The sequence below is a fragment of the Microcebus murinus genome, chromosome 4, assembly GCF_040939455.1.
Source record: "Microcebus murinus isolate Inina chromosome 4, M.murinus_Inina_mat1.0, whole genome shotgun sequence".
Lineage (NCBI taxonomy): Eukaryota > Metazoa > Chordata > Mammalia > Primates > Cheirogaleidae > Microcebus > Microcebus murinus.
The window spans coordinates 56032640-56043821 of NC_134107.1; the positions used below are offsets into that span (position 1 = coordinate 56032640).

The following is an 11182-nucleotide window of genomic DNA, read 5'->3' on the forward strand; positions in this document are numbered from 1 at the left end:
ATGGTTCCTTCCTTTTATAATCACACTAATCCGCAGGATATGTGGTATGTACTGATTGGAATCCCAGGATTGGAATATTTGCACACTTGGATTTCCATCCCTATCTGTGCTATGTACATTGTGGCCATGGTAGGCAATATCTTCTTGATCTTCCTGATCATAACTGAGCGCAGTCTCCATGAGCCCATGTATTTCTTCCTGTCCATGTTGGCCTCAGCAGACCTCCTGCTCTCCACAGCCACAGTCCCCAAGATGCTGGCCATCTTCTGGTTCCATTCCACGGATATAGCCTTTGGGAGCTGTGTGTCTCAGATGTTCTTCATACATTTCATCTTTGTGGCAGAATCTGCTATTCTCCTGGCCATGGCATTTGACCGCTATGTGGCCATCTGTTACCCACTGAGATACACCACCATTCTAACCTCCTTGGTCATTGGGAAGATTGGTGTAGCAGCTGTGGTCAGGAGCTTTTTCATCTGCTGTCCATTCATCTTCCTGGTATACCGACTTACATATTGTGGGAAAAACATCATTCCCCATTCCTACTGTGAGCATATGGGCATTGCCAGATTAGCATGTGATAATATCAAAGTCAATATCATTTATGGCTTGACTATGGCCCTACTCTCCACAGGGATGGATTTGGTGTTCATCATTATGTCCTACACAATGATCCTTTGCACAGTCTTCCAGATACCTTCCTGGACAGCCAGATTCAAGGCTCTTAACACATGCACCTCCCATATCTGTGTCATATTTATGTTCTATACTCCAGCATTCTTTTCATTTTTTGCCCATCGCTTTGGAGGTAAGACCATCCCTTCTCACATCCACATCCTAGTGGCCAACCTCTATGTGGTGGTGCCCCCTATGCTCAACCCAATCATTTATGGGGTGAAGACCAAACAAATTCAAGACCGACTGATTTTGCTATTCTCCCCAATTAGCACATGCTGTAAAAATGAAGAATAATGCTAAATATTGGGTGTTTCTGAAGAACACACACACACACACACACACATTCTCTCTCTCTTGAAAAGTCAGTTTCAGTAAGAAATAAGAATGAATAAAATCTATAAAAATACCTCAAAGACATTTAAAATGATAGTGTCTATCAAAGGTTGCAGTATATTTTCCTAAGGCACTTAAAAATTTTGAAACAATACTATAAAATAATGATATTTTCAGTTCTTCCAGATATCCTATTTTCATGCATTCTAGCTTAACTTAAGGATACATAAAGATAAGTGAGAAAAGAGAAATATATTTTAAGGTTTATCTGGATTGACTTTTCCTATGTAGAGCTAGGAGGCAGGGGTAGTAAGTCACTAAACATTTTATAATTAGTCTGAGATTCTGTTGAAATGTAAAACACTCCCACCGCAATCTGCAAATACTTACAATGATAGCATGAAGCTACTGTATCATATCTGTTTTTGTCAGCACCTATTTCTTAAGTTAAAATATTATCTGTAAAATCATACATTTTCTGATTCACTGATATCTCACAAAGTCTATTGTATAGAATAGACATACAGTATTAATACATATCTATTGAATGAGTGGATAATACTGAACTTAAAAAATAATAAACAAAATTAAATGAGGATAATCTTGATGATTTAAAAGCTGATTTTTTTCCTCTATATTGGAGTGTTTAAGCCCAAATCATCAATGGAGCATCCTAGTATCAACAGAGACATTGCTTAAGGAGAAAATGATAGAAAAGTTCTATACTTAGGCTATAAATGAATAAGAAACAAAAAAACTGAAAAGAACCAATAGAAGATAAAGGAGAATATTTTCAAAGAAACATATTAAAAGGGTTTTCATCATCACACCAAATGTAATTATCTATGAATTTACTCTAGACTATACCTTAATTCCTTTAATACTAGTGAACATTTTCACAATATATCCTTCTTAAAAGCCTAGCACAATGCCATGAGAATGTGAATAATGACCTAATTTATAGTTGGTGAAAGATGAAAAAATTAACTTTGAGAAATTTGAGGTGCTCTCTTGAACATTTGCAACATTTTTTAAGCTTCCTTCATGCTTAAATTTTCTATTTTTTATAGAAATACACACACACACACACATAGACTTGTGCATCAAAGGACAAGAAAGCTATAAATGGACTTTTCTATATTATTTTCATTGTTAGGAAGGGAGGAGAAGATATAGAAAATACAATTATTTATGCCTACTGGTACTATGCTAAATGTTTAAACACTAAGTTGATTTGTCTTGAACATATTTGGATTTCACAACATATTTGTTAAACTCTAAGTAGTTTCTTTTATCTATTATGCTTTGGGCATTATGATATGAAATTTATACTCAGTGTTATATTTTTCCATTGAAATACTAGAATATTATTTATATTTAAAAGCAGGTAACAATATCTGCATTTTATAAGTGAGGGACTTGTAAGTCAGAGATGTATGGTAAATTTCTCAGATTCTCAGAGCAAATGTCATGCTTGAACAGAAATCTAAGTCTGTACATTTTAAAAACCAATACTATTAACTAAGAAATAATGCTGCCTAGTAAAATTAATAGATTTGCATTTACAGTTGCCAGTTCCCACAACAAGCAAGATGTACTGCTGAGCTCCGTTAGTTTTCTCACCCCACGTGTCTTTTGGGATCAAATAAAAATGTTTCAAATATCTTATTGACTTCTTATTTTTTTTATTTCACTATATTATGGGTGTACAGATGTTTAAGTTATGTATATTGCTCTTGCCACCCCTCCCCCTGAGTCAGAGCTTCAAGCATGTACATCCCCCAGATGGTGCACATTGCACTCATTATGTACGTATATACCCATCCCCTCCTCCCCACTCCCACCTGCCCAACACCCAATGAATGTTATTCTTATATGTGCACTTAGGTGTTGATCATTTAAAAACAATTTGCTGGTGAGTACATGTGGTGCTATGTTTCCATTCTTGGGATACTTCACTTAGTAGAATGAGTTCCAGCTCTATCTAGGAAAATACAAGAGGTGCTATATCACCATTGTTTTTTATAGCTGAATAATACTTCTGCAAGGATGCATTTAGACTCAATGTGAAGGGGTGGAAAACAATTTTTCAAGCAAATGGAAGCCAAAAGAAGGCTGGTGTGGAGGTTTTGATTTCAGATAACTCAGTCTTTAAATCAGCGAAAGTAATGAAAGACAAAGAGGGTCACTATATAATGGTGAAGGGTATAGTTCAACAAGAAGACATAACAATTCTAAATATGTATACACCCAACTTAGGTGCACTCAGATTCATAAGGCAAACTCTACTTGGTCTAAACAAAATGATAAACAGCAACAAATAAAGCTGGAGACTTTGACTTCTTGTTTCTAATTCTACTCCATTTCTCTTTTAAATCTCCAATTTATTATCTAGTATTCTCATTTCACCTACATGCATAAGCAAATCTAACTAGGGACTTTGTTGGGATTATTTTTTTAATTTATGTTTAATATTTTTGTTATCTACTATTTTTTCCCTGAAGTGATATTGCACAAATTCTGTAAACACAAGCTTCTCTGCTTGTTTGAGTCATAGATAAAGAAAGGTATAATTGTGCTGGAAAATACATCACATGATTAATTAAGTAGGTTATGAAAAACAAATAGAAGACTAGATTATTGTCATGAAAAGAATGTCAAAGAAGAATAGTGGAGTCCTCTTGACCTCAAACTGGCTATTTGTGAGAAGAACATTCCACTGGTTCCTAAAAGGCCTCTAAAACTAAGCTCCCAAGGTTAGCAAGCTGGAAAGCACAGACTTTCTGCATCTAAGGATATAAATTCAAGCAAACAGATGCCCAAGATATTCATATAGTATCTTGAGTGTAATGATTTTCACCAATCAATTAGTTAAGCTACTGGAGGATAACTTAAGAATTTATGATAATTTTTCCCTTAATCTCCTGATAATATTATCATTCATGGTCAAGCATCTCACTTAAATTCTAATGACCTACATCTCAAATATCTACTATGATTATAAACTACTTCTCTGTAGATGCTCATTGATTTTGTGCTTCTAGAAAAATACTCCCTATGGCATTACATGAGCATAAGGAAGAAAATGATGGAGGTTGGGGAAGAGTTATTTAAATACGCTTAGGGTATTTATAGCATACACAGTAGGATGTAAAATACATTAAAGTGACAATTTCCCTGGAAGTTTGATCAGCAAGCTCAAATTTCAGCATTGTGTATTGCAATGTTGGCTGCATAATTACATTTTCATTTGTTGAAAAATATTAAGTGTGTTCATATCAATGGCTTTCTTAGTGTGTGGGGGGGTGCATGAAAGCCAATCCTGTATATTTGTGGAAAAATATATGAGGGTACTTTTTAGCTTCAGGGGGAAAAGCGATGATTTTGTTTTAAGTGTTGTGGACTGAGGCATAAGATGCTGTATATCCAGGAAGTTGCCCTACAGGATGTATCAAAATTAAGGCAAACCAAAATGAAAGTACATCTCGATGTTATTATAGTTTGTCAATTGAGTAGTCAAAGCAGGTTCTAGATGACTATCTCAATCCATCTGTTCATTCATTTATTCAATAAACATTTGTTGAACATCATCTATGTGACAGATATATTTTTTTGGTGATGAGATTACAGATCTGAGCAAGAAATGTTCTTGGAATTCAAGGCCTAATATTAAAGATATACCTGTAGAGAGAGAAATTTGTGAAGAGTTTTTTGTTCTTTAAAACAATTATGAGGAACCAAAGGATGAATATCAGGTCTTTTTAATTTCGAGTGGAAGAAGAGAGAGTTTCTATGTAAGGAAATTCTATCAAAGAGGAATAGGTATTTTTTTCACTCAAAAATACATAAACTTTTATTTATTTATTTATTACTTTGTAATAGTATGGGGGTACAAAAGTTTAGGTTACATAGATGCTTTTGCCCCACCCAAGTCAGAGCTACAAGTGTGCCCATTCCCCATGCGCACCACATCCATTAGGTGTGAACATACCCATCCCTTCCTCTCCCTGCCCACCTGCTCACACTCAATTAATGTTACTACCATATGTGCATATAAGTGTTGATCAATTTTGTACCAATTTGATGGTGAACACATGTGGTGCTTGTTTTTCCATTCTTGAGGAATAGGTCTTATCCAGAGAAACAAACTCAGATGAGAAACAAAATTCTAAGCACATTAAGCAAGGTGAAGACATAGATGGAGTTTTGAAGTCACATGGTTGATTTATAGAAATGTAAATATGTCTATATACACAATGAAATATTATTTATCCATAAAAATAATGAAATCCTGTCAGTTGCAGCAATATGGATGGAACTGGAGGCCACTATGTATAAGTGAAATAAGCCAAGTACAGAAAGACAAATAACACCTGTTTTCACTCATGTGGAAACTAAAAAAATAGACCACATATTTATACAGAGCAGATTGTAGGTTACTAGAGCCTAGGCAGGAGAGGAGAGAGTGGCAATAAAGGGGGAAAAAAGGATATAAATGTATTTATTACCACTGAACGGCACACTTAAAAATGGTAGAGATGGTAAATTAAAAATTAAATAAAATTGCTTTATAATTTAAAAATGAGATGCAATATGTCAAAAACGACTGCTGTTTGGGTTATTTACAAACGATACTGTAGTAATATTGGTAAGATAAAAAAGAGACAAGTCTTTAAGGGTCTTTACATCATACTAGCAAAGTATGGATTTAGTTTACAAATAATGTAGGGCCATTTTTTATAAAGACATAAAATATGATTCAGTATGTATCTAAGTTATTAAGATAGCAATGTGAGCATTTCATGAAGGTCCATACATTAACAAGGAGATAAGTTAAAAGTCAATAAAAACACTCAATTTGTGATATGAAAGGATGTCTCTTTGATCTTAGAAATCTTATATAATTAGGTTGGCTTATAATATGTATCATTATCACTTTAATTTCGACAAGAAACTATATTTGAGGATAAAAATAAAAACACAAAAAATGAAAAAACTTTGGTGCAAGAAAACCCAGTTTGCCTGTCACACACTAACTGCACAATATTAATATGCTGCTTAATTATTGGTTTTCAATTGGTAAAATGGATTTATACTAGCTTTTTACTAATTGTTTTGATAATGAAATTAAATATGTCATATGATGTATTCATTTACTAAATATCAATTATTTTTCTGGTTTTGATGATGATGGTTAATTTTGATGAATAAAGATATTGTTGCTTTCAAAGAACCCAATCCACCAAACTGAACCCATTCCTGCTGCTAATAATCCTTAGAAAAATGATTTGGATGGGTCATTATCATAGATTCTGAAGTCACACAAAATGTTGACAGAAGTTGCAACAGGTAACAAGATTCTGATTCAAGGGCAAACTCCTACAAGAATAAAGGGAATGAGGAATAGGTAGTTACGGTATAATGACAGATTTGACTGTATGTCATGAGGATTTTATATGCTTGATTTTGGCAGTGGGGAACTAAGAAAATGCCAATTTCAAATCTAAAATGTATGGAATATGTTATCTTAAACAAGTATATTATATAGTGATATATAAATATATGGTTAGGCAGAGATACACACACACACATATATGTGCTATTTTTGGAAATTAAAATAGTAGGAATAAAAATGAATGAATTCATAACCTTAATTTTAAAGAAACTTTCAGTTGAGGGTTCAGAAATTTTTAGATTCTGAGAAGATTTAGGAAATTGCCGTTGTAGCTTAGCTGCTGAAAACACATCACTGAGCCATTGCCCTGGAACATATGAAAAGGATTTTTGACGTCCTGCTGTCTCCTTGACCTCTATTCCTTCAGCTAGTTGAAAATGACCCCCAAAAAGACAAAACACCACAAAATTTGGAAACTGAGTGTTCTAGAGAGGAACTTAGGGAAAATTGACATGTTCTTCTAGATAGAATTAAAACAAAAATCAATGATTATGGATTCTAAGCAATTGATAAAGTGAGAATAATACTTTCTAAGAGTGAGAGGCTGGGTAACTGCTATCAGAGTCTAACATTCAGAGATTCAAAGGTTATACGATCTATGTGGTAGAGTAGCAGATTGTCCCAAGAGGCATATTCAGAAAGACTACATGGAAGAATAAAACTTCCTCCTTATGGGTTTTACTCTGTCTTAAGTGGTTTTAGACTTGACAAAACTGTGACATAAAGTAGAGAGTATTAAGATAAGGAATACAAAGTGTGAAGGATATCAAGGCTAAGATAGCCAAGATCAACACTACTGCAAAACGTTGTGTTATAATTGAGGTCTTAGCTTACATAAATCAAACAAAAGAGTATAGGCATTGAGGTAAAAAAGACAAATCTGGAATATGGTGTGTGTTTATACATGTATTTATATTTTTATTTTTATGTTTTTGTGGATGATACAATTACAAAGCACAGGAAAGCAAACAGAGTTCCACAGGACAACATGAAAATTATTAATATTTTATACAGCAATGATAGCCATTAGTAAATTAAAATAGAAAAAAAGTCATATTCAAAATGATGATAAAAATGTATATGTACCTAAAATAAACATAGAAATTGTTCATTGTTTATTGTAATGATAACAATTCTCTCCAAGACACTCTATAAATTCAATGGAATCTCAATCAAAATAATAATTTTTATTGTATTATATTTTGTTTTTCAACTGTTACTGTGATAAAATATGCAAATAGAATATATTAGATATTATATGTTATAGAATATATAGAATATATTAGATATTATATATTAGATATTATATAATGTGCCATATGCACCATTTTGAGATATAATTCAGTGGCATTATATTCACAATGTTCTTCCATGATCACTACTATCTAAGTTCAAACCTTTTTCATCACCTAAACAGAAACTCTGTTGCTATTAACCAATAACTCCCCAATTCCCTGGTAACCTCTAATCTAGTTTACGTTTCTATGAAATTGCATATTTTAGAAAATTCATATAAATAGATTCATATAATATATTGTATTGTGTTTTGCTTATTTCACTCAAGATAATATTTCAAAATCCATCTATGTTATAGTATGTACAGTAAGTCCTCATTTAACATCCTTGATAGGTCCTTAGAAATTGTGACTTAAAGCAAAGCTATGTAAGTGAAATCAATTTTTTTCTCATCAACATTATAACAAAACAATGTTGAATGATGTGATCTTATTTGAGGACCTACAGTACAAATTTTCACTTAAAGTCTCAGTTTCTAAAATCCTCACTGGTCAAGTGAGGACTTAGTGCATATATATTTCATTCTTTTTTATTTCTACATATGTCCCATTGTGTGTATACACCATTTTTGCTTATCCAAATGTATATCTGTTGATATACATTTTTGTTGTTTTCACTGTTCAGCTATTGTGAATAATGCTATAAGAAACATTTCAGTACAAGTATCTGTTCAAATCCCTGTTTACAACTTATAGATATGTATACACACACAAACACACACACACACACACATCTAGGAGTGGGTTATTTAGGTCATATGGCAATTCTATGCTTAATTTTTTGAGGAACCATAAAATTATTTCTCACAGATATTGCTCTACTTTACATTCTTACAAGCAATGTACATGGGTTCCAATGTTTTCATATCCTTCCTGACATTGGTTAGCTTCATTCTGTTTATTTGTTGTTAATAATAGACATTCTAGTAAGTTTGATGGCATTTTATTGTGGTTTTGGTTTGCATTTCATGTGCCAGTTGTCATTGAATATCTTCTTTGAGGGAATAACCATTCAAGTCATTTATTTGCTCATTTATAAATTGGGTTGTATGCCTTTTTGTTTTTGAGTTGTAGTTCTTCATATATTCTGGATATTGAAATCTTATAAAATGTATGATTTGCAAATATTTTCTCTCATTCTGTATGTTGCCTTTCACCTTCTTAATGAAATCCTCTGAAATCCAATTTATTTATTCTTTGTTACTCACTCATACTTTTTCTGTCATATCTAAGAATCTACTGTCAATTCAAAGTTCATAAAGATTTACTTGTATATTTTATTCTAAGAGCTTTATGGTTTTTAGCTTGTATATTTAGGCCAGGATTACATTTTTTTGTATGCTGATTTTTAATCCTTATTTGAAAAAATAAATACAAAAATTATCATGACAACTTAAAAATATAACTTGACCAATTAGACATGAACATATATTAAAAATATAGTAGTAATATCAGTGTGTGGATGTGACTAAGTAGATACTTAGATCAAATAAAAGACTATAGAGACAAAAACTTGCTCTCTCTCTTTCTCTCTTCCCTGCTATTACTGTCTTTTTTTTCATCACTATTACTGTCTCTATCTCTCTTTTTCACTATCCACATCACTCTATCTCTATCTGTAGTTATATTTTTATCACTATCTGTATCTATACAACTCTGTATCTGTTTTTCACTTTGTGTATAGAATAGCTTCTTCAGAATAAAAAGCATAAGTTATAAAAATGTTAAGTGGACTACATAAAGTTACATAGAACATAATTTTACACAACAAAATTTAAAAAGTTCAAAGGCAAGAGGTAGGGAAAATATATTTCAAATATAAACCAATATGTAATATTAAATTATAATTCATGATTTTGTATAATTAATAATTTGTATGTTTCTTTTAGTTTTGCATTGGCATGTTCTTATGTATATTCCCATGCTTGCTTGTCAGTGAGACTCATTCCCTCCCCTTCTCTATAATACACCTACAGGTTCCGGAAATAATTATTTTGGTTAATTGCTGCTTGAGGGATCTTGACTCATTCTGCCCTTGGCCCCCTCCAGTCAGCTAAGCACATATAAATGGAGGGAGCAACTATGCCTGTAGCCCTGTTGGAAGTAAACAGTAACAAACGGGATACATGGACTGATGTGCTCACTCTCAGTCCCACCTAGGTAAGTAACTATCTGAGATATAGGGTCTGCTATAGTTATTCTTAATGGTATACTGGTGCTGGTTTGCACCAACTTGAAAAAACTGATTATGCATATTTCAGCTCTGCATTCAGTGGCATCATGTTGGTAACTTGAAATTGACCATGGTAGCAGCATTTAAACCACAGAAATTGGCTACTGGTACAAATAAAGAAATTTTTTATTTGAAGAGCTGATTGTTAAACATTTATTAGCCCTCCATTGATTATACCTAACTGTGAGTTCTGGCCCAACATGGGCGAAAGCTTTCACAATCTCCATCCCTGAGCCTGATCCTGAATTTTGTCTCTGACCCCTAACCCAAACACCGAAGGCTCTGCCACAGATGAGTGGGATTTAAGTGTTAATAAACTTGTTCCAAGATAAATATCACTATGCCTGCACCCCAGCTCCACCATCACACACGGCTTGTGAGATACTGATTGCTTTGGTGTTGCTTTCAGCCCCTACCCCAGGTTCAGAAGACTCTGATCCTCTTGTAAAATACAGAGGAGCTTTCGCAGTCTTCCATAAATAGGTGGAGAAAGAGCAAATTGCCAATTTAATAGTTTTTCCATGCTAGGAGAAACTACTCTTGTGCTTTAATATATTAAATTGTTCTTTTTATTTTATATGTTGAATATTTCATATTCCAAACATAATGATAAATTATATGAACATATTATCTTGTATAATTATTATTGTGTTTGTAGCAAATATCTGGATCTCAGGTAACTTAAGTTCCCCCCCCAAGATCATAATTATATTAAATTTTAGAATCATGAATTCTCTTTACTAGTGTTATATTATTTTTGTTACTCATTCACTCCCTTTACATACTACAAGTTACCAGCTCCTTCAGTCCTAATTTCCATGTGGCTGTGTCAGCTCTTTGCTTACTGTCACTGTCTTACACTGCCATAAATGACTCAACTTGAGATTTGTATTAAGACCTTCTATGTTTTGCATGTACCTCATATTGGAATACTCTTCTGCATTTCTTTTTTTTTTGTTTTTATTTCTATTTTTTTTGTTTTTAAACACACACACACACAACCAGCATTTCTAATTAGGTTTCTTTTCCATGCATGGTGGCTAACATGTGCCTTTGTTTCAGAAATAAGTTTATCATTTTTTTGAGGAAATGTCTTAAATATGACTGTCAGGATCTCAGAATTTGGTGTACAATAACTGATTAGAAATTTATATATTCCAATTTCCATTTACTTGCCCATATCTTCAG

The 11182-nt window shown here is 33.0% G+C and overlaps 1 protein-coding gene across 1 annotated transcript; it reads left to right on the forward strand.

Annotated features, from left to right (window-relative positions):
- On the forward strand, nt 1–972 carry LOC105883348 (olfactory receptor 52Z1P-like). The gene has a single exon (XM_012786411.2). It carries the CDS (start codon nt 1–3, stop codon nt 970–972), a length of 972 nt encoding a protein of 323 aa, XP_012641865.2.
- Nucleotides 973–11182: the final 10210 nt, after the last annotated feature.

Bases quoted from the DNA above. Each gene is read 5' to 3' on its own strand.
- LOC105883348 (XM_012786411.2), top strand. From the start codon at position 1: ATGGTTCCTTCCTTTTATAATCACACTAATCCGCAGGATATGTGGTAT.